Source organism: Heterocephalus glaber, unplaced genomic scaffold (assembly GCF_053883595.1).
Source record: "Heterocephalus glaber isolate CG9 unplaced genomic scaffold, H.glaber_assembly_v1.0 deba00001452, whole genome shotgun sequence".
In the NCBI taxonomy this organism is placed as follows: Eukaryota; Metazoa; Chordata; class Mammalia; order Rodentia; family Bathyergidae; genus Heterocephalus; species Heterocephalus glaber.
In genome coordinates, this window is record NW_028258302.1 from 18,704,850 (window position 1) to 18,727,819 (window position 22,970).

Genomic DNA, 22,970 nt, shown 5'->3' on the forward strand with positions numbered 1-22,970 from the left:
TCACTGCAGATGTGTGATGGATGAAAGATCTGATGAGGGTCCTCCTCACCAGGAGGCAGCCATGGGAGGAACCCTATGGTACTCCACTGAGCACAGTTTGAGAACCTACACTGGAGCCATTTGGAATTCCTTTTTGCTGAATGAGCTGAAATAAGGACTGAGCTTTCCCCTTGAGCCCTACACTCCCTGCCTCCTAATTATTGGTTCTGCCAGGGTCACATGGAGAAAGGAATCTACAGTCTGCTTTTCTCTGTGGCCCCCCTGGCCCATCTGCCCTTGGTGTTTGTGGGGCACCCGCATACTCAGCTCTTGCCTGATGCAAGAAGAGACAGTGAGGGGAAGCAGCCACCAGAGGAATGAATGGGCAGGAAGGACAGGGTGGCTGGAGCCCCAGAGTGAGAGCAGTAAAGGGAGCAAGGGACGCTGCTGACTGGCTCCCCTCCCAGAGCCTGAGTTCCCATCTCCACATTCAACCATTCCATGCATTTATTCCATAGCTGTGTCTTTAGTACTTACTATGCACTGGCTGCTGCCAGTGCCAGGGGGCAGTGGTGAACATCAGGCACAATTTTAGGCCTCCAGGAGACCAGGAAATACCACCCTCTGTGGCCTGGTCAGGGGGGCTATGCACATGGGACGAGGCCTAAACCTTTGGTGGGGTGGAGTGGGGTGGGGTGGGGAGGCTGCTCTGAGCGGCTCCTGTATGTTCCCACCTGAGGAGTGAATGGGAGCTGGAAAGGAGGAGAGCAGGTGCAGTGTGCTCCAGGCAGAGGGCCGAGAGGTGAGCTTGAGCTTGGCACACCCAGGGAACAGCCTGGCAGCCCATCTGCTGCAGTACCGGAGGAGGAGGTAGAAGAAGGCTGGGGTGGGGTCCCTGGGGATGGACAGGGATGGGCCAGGGGTGCCGCTGGGCAGGGGTGTGTACGTACTGTGGCCACTGGTGTAGTGCTGCAGCTTGTCTGTGTACTCCGAATCGGCACGCTCAAACCCCCGTCTTCTGGAACAAAAGCAAAGGGCTGGAGCCACCTGCGGGCACCCTGGGGAGCTAGGAGCCACAGGAGGTGATAGGGAGAGAGTGGACAGGCCCCCAAAGCCACCCCTCTGTGAGAGGCCTCCCTGCCTGTCTCTTGGCAACAGCCTCACCCTCCTGGCCCCACTTGTCCCTCCCCACCTCTCCATCTCAGGTGCAGGTGCACTTTCCCGTTATCTCTTCAGCCCAGCCCCTTTCAGAGAGCAAAGTCATCTTCTGGCTCCAGGTGCTTCTGTCCATCTGACCTCATGGTGGGTCTGAGACCCTTTAAGGAGGAAGGCAGTCTCTTTGCATTGTTCCCACTAGTGCTGTGCTGGCCACTTGGGGTGCTGTCTCCCCAAGCCTGTCCTGGCTGAGTTACCCCATCTTTCTAGCACTTCAGCCAAGGGCCTTAACTTATGCAGATAGTGGAGTGACCTATACTCCCCACCCCACAGCCCCTCTGGCATCCTGAAGTCACTGAACCCACTGTTCTGAGATGCTCCTCAGTGTGAAGCACTGGGGTCTCAGTGCACCACCCCTTTGCCCAGTGACCTGCCAATGGCTGTGCCACACCAAAGAGAGGGCACCTGGGCCTGACTGCACCCCGCCCCCCCACCCCAGGCAAGCTCCTCAGCTCACTAGGTGATTCGGGATTGGCTGGCTGGCTGGAGACAGCCATCTGGGACAGCCACACCTGGAGTGGGCTCGGGGAAACCCACCTGTTACACACAATGGCTATGACAACCACAGCAATGAGGAAGACCAGGCCGGCCGCCGAGGAGCCGATGATGAGAGGCAGCTTCTCCTGGATGCTGGTCTGGTACTCGGCTGCAGAGAAAGTGCGGTGAGGATCTCAGCCTGGCACTGGGGGTCCTGACACTGCCCCCACCATCCTACTGGGTCTCCTGTGACCCCAAGCCCTGTTCCTGCTTCTGACAGGGCATCTGTCTCGTGTCCATGTGGAAAACGAGGCATCATGTACTCTCAAGTAGCCTGGGACCAGTTCATAAGCTGCTCCAACCTTCACTTTCTCATATAAAATGGGCTCCATCATACCCACACCCATGTTGTGTGACAATCAGCATTAATGACAGCTATACAGACCGAGGGCAGTTCAGAGTGCAGACCCTGGGGCCAGACTCCTTGTATGTGAATCCCAAAGGTGCCACATGGTGTTTGTATAACCCTGCAGTTACTTCTCTGTGCCTCGGCTGCCTTGTCTCTAAAACGGGAAAACAATTGCTCCCATCTCCTAGGATTGTGTGCAAAGGTTTTCGAATAACACCTGGCACACAGCAAACATGCAGGGAGTATTAGCCATCACTGTCATCAATTGTTTCTCCTGTCATTCACTGGGCCATGTATGTGATGGATCTGGTTCAATGCTCAGAACAGTGCTATCGTGTCCTTCCCACCTCTGCCCCATTTTACGGGAAAGGAGGCTGAACTAGGTGAGGTCACAACTTGCCTGAGGTCATACAATCAGAAAGGGGCTAAAACCAGCATGTGAACTTGGGTCTGCACCAACCAAGGGTGTGAATGAGAGTGTGTGTAAGATTTGCTTAGCTTGGCCTGGCTCTTGGGTTCCACTCAGCACTTTCTCCACACCATCAGCACCGTCACCATTCTAGGTTTTATTGTTTTACTACTTCTCTGCCTCCCTGACCAGAGGAGGAGCTCCCCAAGATCAGGGATGAGGTCAGCTCTGGGTCCTTAGTGCCTGCACATGGCCTAGCATATGCCAGGGCCCCAGCACACATGCACTGAATTAATAAAGGGACTTGGGACAGTGGCCCTGTCCCCAGTTGGTGAACTCATCCAACATGGAGAAGGGGTTAGAAAGGTGAAAATAGGTGGTCATGCAGAAGGGGGAGGGTGTATGGAGAGGGAGGTGCTAGAAGAGAGGAGGGAGACAAGGAGGGGCTTTATGGAACACAATAATTTAGGGGTCTAGGAGCCTCAGCTATGTTCAATCAGACAGAGGCCAATGGCCATGCCCAGTGGCTGAGCAGATGCTAACAAGGGATACTTGGGTCTGGTCATAGGTAAAGGGGCTCAGGAGCTCTGCTGGGTGGTGACAGGGCTCCCAGACCCATGGCAACAATAACCATAACTACTATTTGGTGAGTGTTAACTATGTGTAGAACCTAAAATCAACTCTGTGCTAGGTTCCTCATCATTACATTAGTTTGGTGATGATGATGACATAGATGCTATCACCCCCTTTTATGGCTGAGAAAACTGAAGGTCATAGAGGTAAGCTGACACATAGAGGTAAGGTAAGCCACACAGAGCTAAATCATCCTGGGAATCCCCATCTATCTGGTTTTAAACTTCACACTGTTTAATGTCTGCTGCTCCTTGAAGATTATTACAGCAGGTACTGTGCTTAGAGATCATGTAGTCCCAGATTGGAAAAGATGCATAGCACACAGGTTGGAACATGTCATTCCATGCCTGGGGCAGACATTACTAATCTATCCCAGCACTTCTTCCTGCTGAATTTTGATGTGGCTTCAGAATTCTCAATCCCACTGCAAGTCATTAGAGTTGAGTGTAGATCTAATATATCTATGCTCTCAGATGTAATACAATGTTTTCATTTTATAGATGAGAAGTATCTGGAGGAGAGGATGGAAGTGAGTTGCTCAGGGTGGCTCCGCAAGTTGGAGCTGAGTTCTTGACATCCAGAAGAGGGGCCCCTCTGATCTGTACAATGGCTCCCTGGGAACGGGGCCCTGGGTTGGTTGTGTGTGTGGAGGGCATGCCCTCCTCTGGCACCCCGGAGTTGGCTCACCTTCTGTCATGGTCTGGAAGTACATCTTGCCGCTGTAGCGCCCGTAGCCTGCCACGGTGCGTGCCCGCACCTGGAAGACATAGATGGCGCCGGCTTTGAGGCCCTGCACAGTGACCGTGTTGGTGGGGCTTTTTATGGCTGTGGCGTTGTACTCACTGAGCTCCTGCTGGGAACAGAGAAGACAGTTAGTGAGGGTGTGGCCCAGAGTGGGCCCGACCCCTGCCCATCACTGCTACATCCAGGCAGATCTGGCCAGTGAGTAAACATCTGTGGCCCCCCCATTCTTCATGCCTCCCTTGTAAGCGATTTAAAGCCATGCCCTATTGCCAGGTGACTTCCAATGCTTCCCACAAAGAAAGCAGTTTTTCTCTGCCCCATGGATGCTGGACTTGGCCATGTGGCCTGGTTTGGCCATTGGAATATTCTAGTGGATACCATGTCAGTGGACATGACACAAATTTTCCATGGGCTTGTTGGCTTGGCTTGGCTTCCTGTGCTTCCACCATCTGCCACAAGACAGGCTTCCCTCAGGTAATAGCTGCTTTAGAATGAGAAACATGTTGAGACCTTGACCCAACTCCTAGGCTGAAACAGGGCACTCTGGCTAACTCTCAGACACAAATCTAGAAGGAAGAAACAACCCCTTGTATGCCATTGGGTTTGGGGGGAATGTTTATGGTGTAATCTTAGCAACAGCTGGTTTGGGGGGAATGTTTGTTTTGTGGCACAATCTTAGCAACAGCTGACTAATGGACACGTGTACAGATACAAGGACTAGGCTCTAAGTTCTTCGAGTCAGTGGGAGAGGCTCATATCATCACTTCCGCACTTGCCTCCCTCCCCATGCTGTGATGGGTTAAGTGGAAAGGTCCCTTTCCAGGCTCAGCACACTTGGGCATGGTGAGAACTAAGGTCCTCAAGGGGGTAATGATGCTTCAGCTCACACATATCAGTTGATGGATGCTTTGGGACTCAATTCAGGCTCTGTCTGGGGCAACCTCTAATGTCCATGCCTAGGGTACCCAGATCCTAATGCTCCCTCCTTCAGGAGATAGGAACACCAATTCTGGCCTCCTGCACAGTGCCAGGGTGCAGTGGGACTCAGATGTGGTTGGGCTGGATGCAGGAGGTGCACAGTCAGGCATCTGCCAGCCATGCAACAAACTTTCTCTAAGTACCTTTTTGACATTGGGCCGGGCTAAGCTCTAGGGTCCCATAGGGGTCTAAGGCATAAGCAAGCCCTGGGTCTATTAGTTCAGAAGATCAAGCAATATAGATAGGGATTCCAATCCTTTGAATATTATGAACCTGTTTGATAAGCTGATGAAAATCTACAAACCCTTATCCAGAAAAATGCATGCCTCACGGTACACATGTGTACATCATGGAGTGCACAGAGTCCTTGAGATCCCCCAGAAACAGTGAAGATTAGTGTGGCCAATATTATTATGGCATTATTATGTGGAAGTTAGGGCCACAAAGGGGAGCCAGGTTTCCTGGGTTCAAATCCTAACTTTATTACTTATGAACTCTGTAACCTGCAGCAAATTCCTTAACTTCTCTGTGTATCATTTTCTTTATCTGTAAAATGGGAGTAATAATAATAGTAATAGCTACCTCAAAGCATGGGTCAGAGGATAAAATGAATCAATGAATGTGAAGTGTTCACATCGGCAGGGTAAGCACCATGAACTGGGGGGCATGGGAGCTGGCCTGGGTGGGGGCTACTGTGCAAATCAGGGCAAGCTCTCTGGAGAGTGGGTGCACTAGAATGGAATCTTAACCCATAGGAGCCACCTGGGGCATTGTGGGAAGAAGGGGTAGCAGACACACGGGGAAGGAGGTGGGAAGGAGTTTGGGATGTGAGGCTAGAGAAGGGAGACCTGGAGGTGTCTCCTATACCCCCATGCCAGGGGGAAGGAGGAGCCCCTCCTGTGGGGTGAAAACAGATGGGAAGTTGTTTCCTGAGCCAGATCATCTGCCCCTTCCTACAGGAAGCCTCCTTGACCTTGACTTCCCTCCCCTCCCCTCCTCTGGACCCCAGAGCATTTTCTTAGGAAGGGGATTTCTGTCACCTCCTTTTGGCCTGGCCCCAGGGCCATCTTGCCCTCTCAGCTGTAAACGTGTGGTGGTGTGTGCTTTGTTCTGTACCAGGCACAGGTGCTACAAAGAGAGTCCTCTAGCACCCACAGGGTAAAGCCAACTCCTTCTCCAGGCCCTTCATGACTACTCTTTGCTAGTCTCTCCTGCCATGTCCCCAATGTCCCCTAGGCTCCAGATGTCCCCAACTACTTCCTCCTTCTGAGAGGGCTGCCAGATGTAACACACACCAAGACAGGTTGCACAGTTAAATTTGCATTTCAGATAAGCACTAAATAATTTTTTCTAGTGTAAGTATAGTCCATGCAATATTTGGGATATAGTATAATTAGTTTTTAAAATTAAAATTTAATCTTGACTTCTGTATTTTGCTTTTAGCTTTCCAGTACTGGGGATCAAACCAAGGGGCTCATGCATGTTAGGCAAGTGCTGTACCACTGAGCTAGACCCCAGCCCTGTGTCCTACCTCCAGAGACATGCTGAACTTTTGCACAAAGATTGGCCCAGTCTGAAACACCCTTCTCTCTTCTGTCTGGTAATTCCCTACTCCTCGTTCAAGACTCAGCGCAAGTGCCACCCCCTGCTCACAGATGCCAAGGCTGCAGTAATAAGTCCACTGCCTCTTCTTCAATAATCTGTTGTTCTGATACATGTATCCATATTCCCTGAAGATGTGGGTCCCATGAGATCTGGGGCCACACTGCTCATCTCCAGACCCCTAGGACCAGCACACAGTAGGTGCTTACTAAGTACTGACATAATGAATAACGAACAGCAAACTATTAAAAACCGCTCATTCTGGGTGGTGCAGTACCAGATTTGACCATTAGGTGCCACTGTCCAACAGGGATCTCTGGGCAAGAGACAAGTCCAATTGCTCAGATTGGGTGGGTGCCCACAGGAATGTTGGAGGTTTTAAGCTCTTGATTATGTGTGTGTGAGAGGGAGACAAGAGGCAAGTGCTGGTGCCATAGATGTCTCAGAAGAACAAGGAGCCAAGCTGAGCAGTTTCATCTCTAAAGCCTGGCACAGAACAATCAAATACCAGTTCTTCCTCTTCACTGCATTGTGGCTGTGGGAAAGACCCTTCACTTCCCCGTGCCTCTGGTTTCCATTCCAGGAAATGGAGCAATAAACGGCAACCCCTCAGGGTTGCTGTGAATATAAAATTCCATCAGGTGTGCTCGGCACACTGGGGATGCTTAGCGACATCAGTTCCCTTCCGCCTCTCCTCTCTGGAGTATGTCTATCTGAACAGTGATTAAACACCAGAGGCAATGGGAAGAAATTCAGCCTGAAATCCACAAGTGCTTCCTTTGAGTTCTTACCTGGAGACTTAGGGCCAATGAGACAACGGGTGTTTGTGTCCTCAGCCCCCCAGCCTTGTGTCTAAAGTGGGGTAACAGTGGTGGGTGTGGCCCCAGGTGGGCAGGAGATTCAGCAGGAGAATATGGATAGTATACAGGTCCTCGTTGTGTGCAGACGGCCTTATTAATGGCTGGCTTTCCAGTCATCGCTACCATCAACACTGTTATGGACTAAACCGTCATCAACCTTCACTGAAGAATGAATGAATATAAATGTGAACGAATGAGCAAACAGGCCTCTCCAGGTGGATCCTGCTCTAGGCCCACTGGGCCACAACCTGAGTGCAGCCTGGACTTTCACAGTTTGCCCCCCACCCTCTCCTCCCCTGCCTGGAGCATCCATCCTCCTGTGGCCACCCAGGAGACATTTCTGTTGGATAAATGCTGACATCCATGTGGCCTCCAAGGGCCTGTCCACTGCAGACAGCTTCCCAAGCTCTGGCAGAGCAAAGGGGACCGTGGACTGGTGTGCTTCAGGGCAGCTGCCAAAGGAGTCCACTTCCCCTGGGAAGCGGCAACCAAGGGAAGCAGCCTGCCTGGATCTCCCCAGAGCCTAATGCCACTCATCACAGGCATCCAGCAGCCTTTGGCAAAGCGGTTGTCAGCTCTGGGCTCCGGGAAGGCTGGAGAACCCCAGAGGAGCTGGGAAGGGCCAAATGCAGAGCCTGGGCCAGAAGAGCCCTTTGGAGGAGGTAGGAGGGGTGGAGAGGTAGAGTGGGGCCCTCTCTAGAAAGAGCTGGGGTGTCACAGAAGGAACTGACTGCAGATACCAGGAGGACCCAAGTGTTGATCAGAGCTAGCTATGAACTTGTCAGAAATAAATCTTGCCACTTACAGCCTGGCTGTTGTCCCTGAGGGCCAGGGGACCCCAGAAGGGAGAAGTGGTAGCCAACACAAGAGGGACAGAAACTGCTACTGGTTCGCTCTTACCCCTTTGTCAGCCACCCTTTGTCTCTACCTGGGCCTCCTCCTGAGCTCCACCCCCTGCTTCCACTGTCCCTCTGCACACACTCCTGGCTTTCTCAAGCCCCTCCCCTGACCCCCACAGGCCTGCCCCAGCAAGCACCACCCCCACATCTGCTTATCACCTGTCTCAGCAACAGGCACCTCGCCCCCCAGTCATCCTGCAGGTGTCCCTGGGTCCCTGAGCTTCAGAACAGTGCCTGTGTATGTCACTTCTCTCCACCTCTGCTGCCAACCCCTGTAGCCCATGTCACCATCATTTCTCACTTGGTGTTCCATGAGAGCTCTGCGTGCGTCCCCTCTGCAGACTGTTCTCCACACAGTAAACTACAGAGATCTCTAACAAAATCTAAGACAGATCACATCATTCCAGAACATTCCCATCATACACTAAATTGAAACCAGACTCCCAAGGCCTGGACGAAAACTGGCCCTGCCTCCTTCTCCAACCTGCTGTCGTTGCTCATACTGCTCCTGGCACACTGGCCTTCTCCATTCCCCAAGTGAAGTTGCACATCACTGCCCCAGGGCCTTTGAGCATGCTGTGCCTGCAATGACTGATCTCATCCTGAGTCTGTCTGGGAGCTGAGTGGCTCACATAAATAATCTTTCAAGGTGTGGCTCACATGCCACCAATGCCAGTTTCCCCTCCTTTGTGCCACAACTGTGTATCCCTTCTGGGTCCCTCCATTTGCTGGCTTCTGTGGCTAGGGTTAGACCTTTCTCATAGCCCTTAGAGATTGAGTCTTCTTTTACCGGACTGTAAAGTCCTGAGCCTCTGGGCCATCTGGTTACCCTCAGTATTCCTGGCACCCAGCATCAAGGCTTCCCCACAGCTGGTACAGCAAAAGCCAGATGGCCCAATGTCCAGATACCCAGTGCTTCTCTGTGCCCAGGCCCTGGTGGGAGAGGCGGGCTGGAGCAGGGCCCTGTCTTATCACAGAGGGCCTTGGGCTGCCATGGCCCCAGCCCTGCCCCTCTTGTGCCATTTGTGCCTGATATTCTCCAAGGAGGGGCATTGTTCCCATCTCTCTCTCACTGACCATCCCAGAATCACCCCTGGGAGAGACTGGGAGGGAGGAGTACCAGGCAAAGACAGTGAGCCCTGGTCCAAATCCTTGCTGTGCTTCTCAGCCTCTATGTGCTCTTGTACAAGTCATACACTTCTCTGCCTCAGTTTCCTCTGCCATCCAGTGGGCTAAGCGCACTGTTGAGGGGGCAAATGAGAAGACAGGGATGATGTGCCCAGTGCACATGGTGGGCTGGAGGGGTGTGAGCAGGAGGTCACTTTGGCTGGCACAGCCCACTGATCCTGCCACCTGGGCTGGGGCCTGGGGCTGCCTGGGCAGCAGTAGAAAGTAGGGCAGAGCCACCTCCAGTTCACACTTCCACCAGCTGCCCCAGGCGTGCCTGGCCATTGCAGTAGGAAATGGGTCGCAGGCAGGACCCGTGGTGGGATTCCTCATTTCCGCTCCTGTCTTGAGGGACAAACACTTACAGTTTCATTTAATCACAAAGCTTCTTAATTAGGTTTTTTTTTTCTCTTTTTTAAAAATTCTGAGTCGCTAAGCCATCCTGCTGGAGGGAGTAGAAACCCTGGATGATGCAGGGGCTGGAGCAGCTGGCCCAGCTACCCAGGGTGCCTGCTTCTTTGAGCCACCTGGGGGCCTGGTGAGTAGTAGGGGTCTCCTCCCCACATCAGCCCCATCTCAACCCTCAGTGGTCACTTCCCTGAGACACTCAGCAAACTCCTCTTGAGCACCTACTGTGTGCCAGGCGCTGGGACACAGCAGAGACAGAAAGCACCTAGCAAGGTGGGCATCCTAGGAGCTGACCATCAGGGTGGAAGTGGAGGTGGCAGTGCCTCATTCCTTAGTCACCTTTCTAACTCCCCAGTCCCACATTTTCCTGGCCTTTCATGGTCCAGAGCAGGAGACAAGGAAGGGAAACAACTGGTCTTTGCCAAGAGCCCGTGCCAGGCAATGAGCCTGCCCATTCTTATTCACATGCACAGAACCCCACAACAGAGATGACACCATCCACACTGGACCCAGGTGGCACTGAGGTTCAGAAGGAGGAGACCTGCCCAAGGTCACACAACTGGTTAAGGAAGGAACTGGGATTTGAACCCCAGGTTCTTACTCCTAGTCCTCTGCCAGTGGCTTCCAACCTTGGGTTCACAAGGGCTAATAAAGGTGGGATCTAAAAGCTCCAAGAATGATCATACCACTCCTGTTCAATATTAGCCAGATGAATTGGGCAAGAGAAAGAAATAAAAGGGATTTTTATAGGAAAGGAAGAAGTCAAAGTATCAGTATTTGCAGATGACATGATCCTCTATTTACAAGAGCCAAAATAACAACAACAAAACCAAAAACTCTTACCAAAAGACTCCTAGAATTACTAGTCAAATTCAGCAAGGGAGAAGGATACAAAGTAAACACACAGAAATCAATACTGTTCCTATACAATAATAATGAACTCACTGAAAAAGAAATTAGGAAAACAACAGCATTCACATTAGCATCAAAAAATTAAAAACTTAGGAATTAACCTAAGAAAATGAAAGACCTCTACAATGAAAATTATATTACTCTGAAAAAGGAAATCAGGAAGACAACAGAAAATGGAGAGATACTCCTTATTCCTGGATAGGCAGAACCAATATAATAAATATGGCTATACTTCCAAAACTGATACACAGATTTAATGCAATCCCAGTCAAAATACCAATGGCTTATCTCACAGATGTAGGGAAAACAGTCCTAAAATTCATATGGAACCAGAAGAGACCCAGAATAGCAAAAGCAGTTCTGGGTAAGAAAAGCAAAGTAGGTAGCATCATAATTCTAGACTTAAAATCATACTATAAAGGTATGGTGATTAAAACAGGCTGGTACTGGCACAAAAAAAAAGCATGTGGGTCAGTGAAACAGAATAGAAGAAACAGAAACAACCCCAGGCACATACAGCTATTTGATCTTTGATCAAGGGGGCTAAAACATACACTGGAGGAAAGATAACTTCTTTAATAAATGGTGCAGGGAAGATGGGATAGCCATAAGCAGAAGATTGAGTCTAGACCCATAAATCTCATCATGTACTAAATTAAAATAAAAATGGATCAAAGACCTAAACATTGAAACAGAAACACTTAATCTGCTGGAAGATAGAATAGGTAAAAGTCTTGAAGAGATAGGCATAGGCAAAGACTTTCTGAACAGAGCCCCAGTGGCAAAAGAAATAAAACCGAGATTGACAAAGGAGATCATATCAAATTAAAAAGCTTCTGCACAGCAAAACAACCGACAGAGTGAAGAGACAACCTACAGAATGGGGAAAAAATTATTTTGCCAGCTATTTCTCAGAGGATTGATATCTAGAATATATAAAGAACTCAAAATAATTAGACTTCCCCAAATAAAAGACCCAATCAAAAAATGGGCAACTAAAATGAACAGACACTTCTCAGAAAAAGTACAAATGACCAATAAATACATGGAAAAAACTGCCATTAGAGAAATGCAAATTGAAACTACTTTGAGTAGGGCTGGGGATTTAGCCCGGTGGTGCCCCGCCTGCCTTGCAAGCAAAGGTCCTGAGTTCAATCCCCAGTACCCTAAAATAAACAAACGAACAAACAAAAAAGTACTTTAAGTACCATTTTACCCCAGGAAGAATGGCTATCATCAAAAAAATCTAATAATAACAAATGATAGTGAGGATGTGGGGGAAAAGTAACTCTACTACATTGTTGGCGGGAATGTAAACTAGTACAACCACCGTGGAAGTCAGTGTGGACTTTTAGTTTTTTGCGTCCTCAAAAAGCTAAAAGTAGAAATTCCATGTGACCCAGCTATCCCCCCTCTGAATATCTTCCCAAAAGAGTTAAAATGATCATATTACAGAGATACATGCATACCAATGTTTATAGCAGCACAATTTATAATAGTTAGGTCTTGGAAACAGTGTATATGTTCATCAACAGATAAATGGATAAGGAAAATGTCATATGTATGCATAATGGAGTACTGCTCTGCCATAAAGAAAGATAAACTTGAGGTATTCATAGGTAAATGAATGCAATTTGAGAACATAATGTTAAGTGAAATAAGTCAGATACACAAGATTAAATATTACATGGTTTCTTTTATATGAGAAACTCAAAGCATATTTGCAAATGAGGAGTAAAATGGTAGATAAATGGAAGTGGGGAGAGATTCAGATGGTTCCCCAATTTACCTATTCTGTTGTTTCAAAATATTTTAATGTATAAGTTGATTGGTTTCATTTATACTACTAATTTCTCTTGATCATTGAAAAGAAAGTTTTGTGCTAATGCCTGTTTGTGTCTTCTTTGTAAGGGAGAATATTTTGTCGATGTCTTATATTCTGAGTAACTACCTTGAAGATGACATACAGTGTATTGACTATTGTTATTCTCTTATTATTTTGATGTGAGATTTTATTTTATTGTTTCATTAAAAAAAGCTCCAAGAGAAATCTCCTTTTTCATTGGGGCTCACAGATGCAGGGGACACGGGTGTGTGGGACTCAGGATGGCTGGGTGGAAGCTCTGGTCCTCACCGAACAGGAGTGATTGTGACCTGCGGGTCTTTGAGAAACAGGGAACTGGTGAGGGATTGGTCACCACTTCATGGAGCACCGCTGTGGTGTGGACCCCAAGTCCCTCAGAGCCTCCTGTGCCGAAGACTGGATCCTCAACACAGCCATGCTCAGAGGTGAGGACCACAAAGGTGCTGGCTTCATCCATGGATGAATTCAGGAGGAGCTCAGAGTGGAATGACTGTCAGCAGGTGGGGCCTGGTTGGAGGAAGTGGGTCACTGGGGGCATGACTTTGAAGGGCTTACCTTTCTGCCCCCCCCCTTCCTGCTCTTCCTCCTCGACTGACCCTAAAACCATGAGCCCCTCCTCTTTGAAGTTTTTTTCTCAGGTATTTTGTCAGGGCCACAAAAAGCTAACACACACACACAACATTTTGGAAACCACAAGCCTGCTGATGTCAGAGAAAAAAAGGTCCTGGTAGAGGGAGGGCCCTGAGGGCTACAAGCCACTCATTGGCAGCTGGATCCCCATGAAAGGAAAGCGAGGCTCAAAGGGGTCGGGGCACCTGGCAGAGGCTTCACAGTCGGGGAGGAGCAGAGCTGGATAGGCAGCCAGCCAGCCTGACTCTGAGCCCAGTGCTCACACCATTGTGCCTCGTCTGGCAGGTGGCAGGCCTGGCTGTGGGGAGGGGCCTAGGGGGACAGCATGGCACAAATACCTTTTCATAATACTGTAGCTCATAGTCCAAGATCACACCATTGGGCTGGTCCGGCTGGGACCATGACAGGGTGATGCTGTCCACCGTGCGGCTCACCTGATGCATGATGGATACGGCTGATGGCGCTGAAAGAGAGGCCAGAGGTCAAAGGTCAGGGATCAGGGCAGGCATATGGAGGTGCTAGTTCTGGTCCAATCTCAGAGGCACCCAAACAGACAGGGAGCTGTGGGACCAGAGAGGGGAAAGCATCTGGCAAGGTCACACAGCCAGCTGGGTGAGCAGAAGGGCAGAGGGGCTCGGGCAGGGCCATTTGGCTGCTGTGGTGCTCGCCTGGGCCATCTTTGGGGTACAGACACTGATGACCTTGTCTGTCTCCGGGAAGTTCAAATTGAGAGATGCACTGGACGGACCCCTTGTCCGGGCCTGGCCTCCCATGGGCAGGATTAGATGCCCTCCATTGCAGAGTCCAGGCTCCTGGATCCAGGGACACTGAGACCCTGGACGTGGTGCAAGGGGTCCCTGAGAGGGAAGCAGAGGGCTCTGTGGAGGTTAGAGGAGGTAAGTGATCCATTTGTTCCCTCAACAACTTTGCACTGGATGCCTTCTATGCCAGGGAATACAGCAGTGAATGAAACCGATCCCCAAAATAAGTATGTATTTATCTTAGCACTTTAACCCCTAAGAAAATACTCCAAAGAACTGCAAATAGTACTCAAGTAACTATGTGCGCATGGAGGCTTATGGCAGCATTATTTGCAATTGCCAAATCTTGAAGACAACCCAAATGTCCAATAAGTAAAAGGATAAACAAATCATGTGTGTACACACAGTGGAATAGTACAAGGCCATAAAAAGGAATAAAGTAACCAGATGTGGTGGCACCTGTCTGTAACCCAGCACCCTGGGAGGCTGAAGCATGGAGATTGCAAGTTGGAGTCCAGCCTGGGTAATGTAACAACTTAGCGAAACCTGTCTCAAAATAAAAAATTTAAAAAAGTCTAGGCGGGCCAGGGATTTAGCGCAGTGGTGCCACTGCCTGCCTCGAAAGTGCAAGGTCTGGAGTTTGATACATGGTACCAAAAAAAAAAGTCTGGGAATGTAGCTCAGTATGAAGATCCTGGGTTCAATCCCTGGTACTGGAGAAAAGAAAGAAAAGGAATGAAGCATGGATTCATGCTACAACATAGATGAAACTTAAACATAAACTAAGTGAAAACACATACCAAAGATGGAATATAGTGTGATTTTATTTATATAGAATATTCAGAAGAGATAAATCTATAGGGGAGAAGGCAGATTAGCAGTTGCCAGGGGCTGAGGAGAAGGAGGAATGGGGAGTAGTGAGCATGGGATTTGGGGGGAGGAGGTGATAAATATGTTTTGAAACTGCATAAGAGTAGTGATTGCAGAATGCTAGGAATATACGAAATGTCCCTGAATTGTATGATGAAATGGCTAATTGTTTGTTATGTGAATTTCACCTCAATAAAATCTCTATCTCTCCACCCACCCATCTATCTACCCATCCAGCCTCCCACCCACTCACCCATCCACCCACTCATCCATCCACCCACCCACCCATCCATCCATCCATCCCTCCACCCTCCCATCCATCCATCCACCCATCCACCCACCCATCCACCCACCCATCCATCCACCCATCCATCCACTCACCCATCCACCCATCCATCCATCCACCCATCTACCCATCCATCCATCCATCCATCCATCCATCCATCCAACCATCCACTCTACCCATCCACCTGCTTCCTCCCACCCATGCAGTCTGTGTTCTTGTGGAGGGGAGTAAAATGGGGGGGGGGTTCAAAATTGCTGACTATGTTTAGTGCTAGAAGGACTCTTACAAATAATTTAATCATTTCCTTCATTTTACAGCTGTGGAAACTGAGTTCCACTGGGGGTAGGAATCTGCTGAGCCCCTAAGTTCATGGTGTGTGGCCTTTTGTGATTCCTTCTCATAACTGGCCTGCTGTTTTCTGCATCCTTCTCACATGGTACAAACCTGTAAAAGCACCCACTATATGTTGGCCATGGCCTTGGGTCAGTTAATGTAATGTATGTTTTCTCACTTGGCTGGTACTGAGGGGAAGCACAAGCCCCACAGACAGGCGAAAACACAGACGCTCTGAGGGGCAAAGGGCTTCTGGAGGTGACATAGAGGGGGCCAGGATCTGAGCCTGGGTCTCTGCTCTTCAGAGCACTGCTGGGCCCAGAGCGGGGACCACGCACAGCCAGGCTTTGATGTGGTCCTCCCTAGGGTGTGATTCATGCCAGCCCCCTTGCCTCCATGGTCAAGGAAGGGCTAAGGACTCATCAGGGTGAGGGGAGCACCTCCGGAATTCTCTCCTGGTCCCTGGGACAGGGTGATGTCCTGCCTCGGCCAACACGGACACCTGAATGCTGAGGCTGGCCCTTCCTCCCAAGCCCCAATCTGTTTTACAGGGAGTTTAGTGAAAACTTGGATTGGGACCTGGGGGAACCCAGGGGGACTTGAGCACTGGCTGGTGGGCTTGAGGCTTGGAGATGACTTACCATTTCTGGTTCTGTTTCTGTTCCCCCAGGTATCCTTTCTGTCCTGCTGCTAACTGGCTGTGTGACCTTAGGTGAGCTCTCCCTTCCCTGGGCCTGGCTCCCTGGTCTGCACCATGGGCCAGGCTGGCAGATCCCTGAGGCCTGCACTTGAATGCTGCTTGCCTACTCTCATGCAGCCCTTGGTTTGGAACCAGCCCTATTCCAGGCCTCCCTGATGAGCCTCTTTCCTTCTGCACCCAAGGGAGGCTGCTTGACCCTCAGCCTGGCTCCTGGTTCATGGTCATGCCTGGCATGTGGTCAGTGCTGTTGTGACCATGTTTGTTCCTTGGGACTGTGCAGGTGATTTGTGATCCAGTCTCCAGCCACAGTCCCATCCCATTCTCTGGAGCCACCCTGGTGAGGAGCGGAGCCTTCTGTGAGACTCAGCTCTACCTCCTCTGTGGGGTCCAGGCTGAAAACAACAAAATCAGTCCCTCCTGGAGCCTCACAGACCTGGCTAATCTGGGGGTTCTGACTGGGGATTCCCCACCCATACTGGCCCAAGAGGCACCTCCCACCCCCTCCAGCTCCTCTGCTCCTCAGCCAAGGCACAAAGCCTTGGCCGCTCAGGGCTGTGTATGGGGTTGGGGGTGAAGCTGTGGGGTGGGGTGCTCTGAGAAGCAGGGAGGATTCTTAAACTCAGCTGTGGGTGACCTGAGGCTGACACTCTGCTCTGCCTTGAGGGGGGGTCAGTTAGGCTAGGTGGGGAGGTCCCCAAGGCTCCCTGGCACACTGGGTCTCAAGCTTAGAGGTCCAAGCAGTGAGTTGAGGAGGGGAAAGAGGACAGCGGCCTGCCTGTGTCATGCCAGTGGAGCCGAGGGCACACACTGAGCCGGTAAGGGGGGTGCAAGGCTCTGTGATGAAGCCACTCCCCAGCACACTTGCTCACTTGATGTTTCTCGCTCTGACCTGCAGGACTCAGGCCGAGCACTCCTGGTCCTGGCACTAGAAAGGCCATCCATCCTGGTGGTGGGGAGCCTGGGGGAGCCTTGCACACAGCTCCCCCCGACGTGGGAGCCCGGATAGGTGCTTTCACCTGTGTGAGCCTCAGTTTCCCCCCTGTCAAAGGGAGCCATCAGCTGGTGAGGAGGCTGAGGACGGGAGGGGAACAGGATGTGAAGTGGGGGTGTGCACTCTGTCCATGGGGTTGCTATGACAGTGTGGGATGTGAGGTGCTGGGGCGGTAGAGAGGGGCCCCACGGGCCCTGGCTCCCAGGACTCCCCAGTCTGATGGGAGAGAGCATATTGTTTTCAACTCAATGAGTATCCAGGCTGGGCCCTGTGCTGGGCACTGGGGAGTCTGTGAGACTCAGAAGCCATGGAGAATCCTTGGCTGAGGGGGCAGGGCTGGCTGCTCAGTTCCCAGCTCTCTCTGCGATTTCACCTCCCAGCAGCAAATCAAAGTGGCAGATTGTTCTGTCCTCAGGTGGGTGTCAGGATTACCAGGGGACTTTGCTAAAACTTACAGGGCTGCCCCTGCCCCTGCCCCCAGATGCTGACTGGGCAGGTCTGGGCTGTAGCCTGAGAACCTGTGTTTCTGACAAGCTCAATGGGGCTGTGGATGCTCCTGGGCTGTGGACCACACTTTGAGGAGTAGAGGATTCAGAGCCAGAGAGGGAAGGTGACTTGTCCAAGGTCACAAAGCAGTAGTAACAAGGCTAGGGCTGAACTCTTACCCCTGGGCCTGCAGGTCTGGGCGTGCAGGCACCAGGACCAAGCATCCTGGAAACAGGTAGAGATGAGGCTTCTGAGGCAGGCAGAGGCCCAGTCAAGGAGTGTGGCCTGGTCCAGCAAGTCCTGGGCAGCCACAGAAGGTTGTGGTAAGGGTGACTGCCTGCACCTTCACTGAAAGCTCCTCTGACAACCCCTCAATGCCCCATGATACCAGACAAAGGCCTCTGCTGCCAAGACCAACCAAATACCTCAAGTCAGTGAACTCCTTTAGCACTCATACCAACCCTGCATGGCCAGCACGGTTATTACACCCAGTTTACAGATGAGAAAACAGAGGCAAGAAGCAACTTGTTCACACAGTTAGCAAGCATCGGAGCTGGGATTTGAACCCAGGCACACACAGGTCCAACCTGCCTTTCTTCTCCACTGGCTGTGGTGGATGCCGGCTGACCAGGCAGGTCTGGAAGCTGCAGCCTGCAGAGGGCCTCTGAGGACAGCCTGGCAGCTCTGTCCTGCCCGGTCACCACGGCCCACCCAGCCCTGGGAGCTCTTCAGCAGAGCAGGTCCCACCCACACAGAGGTCTGGGCCTGGGCCCCAGCCAGAGGGTTGGGTTTCAGGCAGCTCCCCCAGAGCTCTGATCCCCTAAGCCCTGTGACCTGCGCGTGGCGTGGCGAAGAGGCGGAACCACGGGGAAGATGACCGAGGCAGGCCAGTGGGGCCAGACAGGGCTGGCCTTTCTCCTGGAATCTGGGGATTAACGGGAGCAGCTGGATGCTCTGTGGCCCCTCCTGCCGCCCGCTGCCCACCCCGTGTCAGGTTTCCCTGGAAGTTGGTCATCAGGGAATTCTGGTATTTTCAATTACCAGTTGGGCACGCCGGCAGGGGGATGGGTCAGCGGCACCCCGTGACCCCTGAGAAGAGACGGAGCCCCAGGGAACAGGCGCAAAAGAGGCCTGTGGCAGAGCAAGGCTGGGGAGCTGGCCAGGCAGTGTGCGTGGCCTGAGAAGGTGGTCTGGGGCCCTCTGTCCCCAGGCAGCCCAGGGCACAGTGCAATCCCACCCTTGGCGGGGACTTGGACAAGCAGCCTTGTTTCCTCCCCAGAGTATGAATGGGCTAATGAGGTGGTCTCTGAGGGCCTTCGGGCCTGGGGTCTCAGGACAGGACTGGAGCCAGGAGGCCTGAGTCCCTGGTTATTGCAGGAGGTGGGAGCTCAGGGCTCACTCAGTGCTCCCTCCACAGCCCTGAGCACCAAGGAAGGAAGGAGACTTCTGCCCTTTCACTGGTCAGGAGACCCCAGGAGCTAAAAGGGCACCATGCAGTCTGAGATCCTATCCCAAGCCCCAGACTCCCGGCCCCTGTGGACAGTCCCCAGCGGCTTCCCACTGTCCCTGAGTAAAGCACAACACTCTGCCAGGCTTACCTGCCTGTGTCAGCCACTGTGCCACTCACCCTTCCCTCCCAAGCAAGTCCACACTGGTCCCCTCTCTGTCCCCAAATGCACCGAGGTCATTCCTGGCTCAGAGCCTTGGCCCAATGGGGTTTCTGCCTGAAAAACTCTTCCCCCACATGATGATTAATCTTGATTGTAAATGTGATTGGCTTGAGAAGTGCCTAGAAAATTAGTAAAGCAACTCCTGGGTGTGTCTGGGAGTTTGCAGAGATGAGTAGACCATGGGGGTCTAGCTTCATCTGTGGATGGATCCACACCGAGTGAGCCATCACTTGGTGGCTTTCTTGGGAGGTAATGGAAACTCAGGAGGGGGTGGGTCATGAGGGCATGACCTTGGGGACTCTGTCCCCAGTCTCTTCCTTTTCAGCTCTTGCACCTCTCTGCTTCCTGGCTGCCTTGAAGTGAACAGCTTTGCTCCACCATACCCTTCCACCATCATGTGTGTGTGTCAGAGCCAGCTGACCATGGACTGAAGCCTTTGAAACTGTGAGTCTAAGTAAACCCTTCTTCCTTTAAGTTGATTTCATCAGGTGATTTTGCCACAGCAACAGAAAACTGACTAACACACCCTACATCTCCCACATCTTCCTCTTCAAATGTCATTTCCTCAGAGATGCCCTCCCTGACTACCTCTGCCCCCAGTCCCTCTCCACCTCACACCTTCTTTATTTTCTCTAAGCACCAACACTACCAGAAGGCAGAGACTCTGTCTTTCATTCAGTCCTTCACCTCCACAGCCTGGAACATTGTATGGCTCAGAGTGGTGCTTGATCAATATTTAATGGAGGAAAGAAGAGAGGGAGACAGGGAGGGCAGGTGGGCTTTCATCTTTTCTAGACCCATTAGGAACCTGACTGAGTCTACTGTTCTTGTGGATGTGTTCCTGAAGCTCTGGCCTCAGGCAGTAGTTCTCAGCAGCCAAGGCAAAGCATCATGGCTTGTGAGACAACAGGAGTGGCCATGTGACAATGTGCTTTACCAACAGATATAAGCTGAGGTGTTGTGTGAGATTTCCAGGAGACCAGGCAGCCATCCCAGAGGCTCATAAGCTAGACGACAGCTTCTTGTTTCATGCCATCGATCTGCAGTTAAGCAGCATTACTGTGGCAGCAGTCATTGCTTATTTCCCTTCCTGCAATACACAGCGAAGCCCCCTCTTCAGTGCTACCTCAGGACAATGACAGCTCCCTGAGGATCATGGGAGGATCAGAGTAGAGGAGGTGCACAGAGGGCTGGGCCCAGGGGAGGAAGCACCTCCCTTCCCTTTCTCTTTCTCTCATTCCTCTTTCCCAGGCCTGGGCTCACCTGGGGCTCTCTTGGACTGTTTCTCTTGATCCTGTAGCCTCCCAGGGAGAGGAGTAGGTGAGTCCATGTTTGTGCCAGTTCGAGAGACTGAGCCATCGTGTGCCCACCCCACAGCAGGGATTGAGGATCAGAGAACAGCACGGGTGCAGGAAGGGCTTTGAGAATTGAAAGACTTCCACGAGGAAACCACATGGGGTCATGGACAGAGACCTGGCCAGGGGGTGGGGACCTGTTCTACTAAGGAGGGACCATGTGATCCAGGGCAGCCACTTAGGAGCCTCTCTGGGCTTCAGTTTCCCTCTCTGTAGAGGAAGGTGTGTGCGTGTGTGGATGACCTCTAAGGGCCTGCCATGTTGGCGTGTTTCAGGGTGACTTGGGTTACCTCCTGTGGGAGGCAGAAAAATGACTCTCAAAGATGTCCATGCCTTAACCCTGGGGATCTGTGAGTATGTTACCTCCCATGGCAAAAGGTCCCTTGAGATGGGGAGATTTGCCTGGATTACCCAGGCAGACCCAACATAATCACTCAAGGTTTTAAAAGTGAAGAACCTTCTCCAGTGAGGACAGACAGCTGGAAAGCATGGGAAGAGCTGTGCATCTCATGGCTGCTTTAGAGGGAGCGGGGACCTCTGTGCAAGGACTTTGCTGGGAGGGGCCAACAGCTTCCCACCGATACTCTGCCATGAAACAGGGCCCTCGAGGGCTCCGTGAACTGCATGCAATGAAATTCTGCTAATGACCTTCATAAGCCAGGAAGTGACTTAGCGCCGTCAGGAAGAAACTTGTACATCCCACAGCACTGACTTTGGCCTGCTGGGACCCACATCAGCCTCCAGAACTGATGGGGCTGTGGGATCTTCTGTGGTTCGGCTCTGAATTGCCAAATCAGCTGTGTTTTGTTCTTTTTTTTTTTTTTTTGGTACCTGGGATTGAACTTGGGACCTTGTGTTTGCGAGGCAGGTGGTGGAACCACTGAGCTAAATCCCCAAGCCATGTTTTGTTGTGGCAGCCATAAGAGACTAAGCTCAGCTGCTGTGCATTGTCCTATGTGCTGGGTGCTCTGTCCACATTTCTGTTAATACAACCACCTGGGAAAGCCAAGGTGGCAGGAAGTGCCCGCTGCGTAGGCAAGGGACCTGAGGCTTGCAGAGGTCAGAGCTCCTGGGCAGGCAGTGCACAGCTCAGGTATGAGGGCTGAGTCTTTTTTCCCACGTGACACCCCAGACAACTGGATGGGTGCGCCTCCTGACTGGTCTTTCCACGCTCATGCCAGGTGGCCTCAGAGGCTGTGGATGCCTGGCCAGGCTGAAGTGTGGATGTGATGTGCACAGCTTGCCCTGTTTTTGCAGAAGACAGGCTCTGAGTACACAGTGGTGTAATTATTTAGGCTCTGCCACTTCCTGCCAGGGTGATCTTCAGCAAGTCACTGGCCTCTTCGTACCTTGCTTTCCTTTTATCTGCAGAGCAAGAGAACCATAGGATGTGCCTGCTCTCAGTATGGGGCTTCATCCAGGCCCCAGGCCAGATCTGGCCACACAGCAAGCAGCTGGCATCAAGCACAAGCTGTTTCTGTGGCTACGGAGTGAATGTGGGTGATTGCTGCATTTTGAGTGCCCACCTGTACCAGGCAGCCTGGGAGGCACTGGGTGCATTTGCTGAAACCCTCACTGCAGCTCCATATGGTGGAGGTGAGGTGGCCTGTGAGGAAGAGTTGACCAGGTACTCGCTAAATGCTTGTCCTTGGCTGCATGTTGGGGAGCAGCCAGGCCTGGTTAGGCCAGGTTTGTGTGCCCGATTCCAGAGCCCAGGTCCTTCCCACCTCCTGCTCTGGAACCTGGCGGAGATGGGGGTGTGTGGAGCTTGCTTGAGTGACACTGGAAGGGCTCAGGCTGTATCCAGTACAGCCTGGAGGGTCACTGACTAACTCCCTGAGGACTGGCTCTGTATTACTGTACCCCCACCCCAGGGCTGTGTGGCTGTCTACACTTGGATGTTGGCTTAAATGCCACCTCCTCTGATGGCTGCCCTGGGCTCAGCCTCCCTCTCCCTCCTGTGCCTCGGGCACTATCTTGCTTTCTGGAGTGGAGAGCAGCACAGCAATGTGGCTGAGCCTGTGCCCACTGAGCAGCTGGACAACAGTGGTTCTGGGTGCTGCACTTGACCATCACCCACTTTCTCGACCATCAAGCCCAGCACGGCCTTCTTCTTCCGGCTGTGAGCAGTACCCGTGAATTGGGGCGGAAGGAGCTCTGGAAGGGTGGAGTGTAGCTTGGAGGTGCGTGACAGCTCTCTGAAGTCAGAAGACAGCTCCGGTCAGGTGAATGCCAAGGGATCGTGAGTGAGGCCAGCCATGTGCCCAAAAGACATACTTTGTCCTTTTAAGACAATGGGCTAGATATTTATATTTTAGATTTTAGGATCTAA

The 22,970-nt window shown here is 51.6% G+C and overlaps 1 protein-coding gene across 6 annotated transcripts in view; it reads right to left on the reverse strand.

Moving 5' to 3' along the window:
- Window positions 1–22,970, reverse strand: part of Ephb2 (EPH receptor B2) — a 178,105-nt gene that overhangs the window by 18,939 nt on the left and 136,196 nt on the right. For 2 of the 6 annotated variants that reach the window (XM_021263026.2, XM_087215601.1), the window contains exons 6-9: window positions 13,525–13,649; window positions 3,810–3,975; window positions 1,732–1,840; window positions 930–997 (exon numbers count right to left, since the gene is read on the reverse strand). In XM_021263026.2, coding sequence (XP_021118685.1) covers window positions 930–997; window positions 1,732–1,840; window positions 3,810–3,975; window positions 13,525–13,649 — 468 coding nt within the window. The remainder of the gene's footprint in view (window positions 1–929; window positions 998–1,731; window positions 1,841–3,809; window positions 3,976–13,524; window positions 13,650–22,970) is intronic. The other 4 variants (XM_087215606.1, XM_087215604.1, XM_087215605.1 and 1 more) reach the window with 4 other exon arrangements.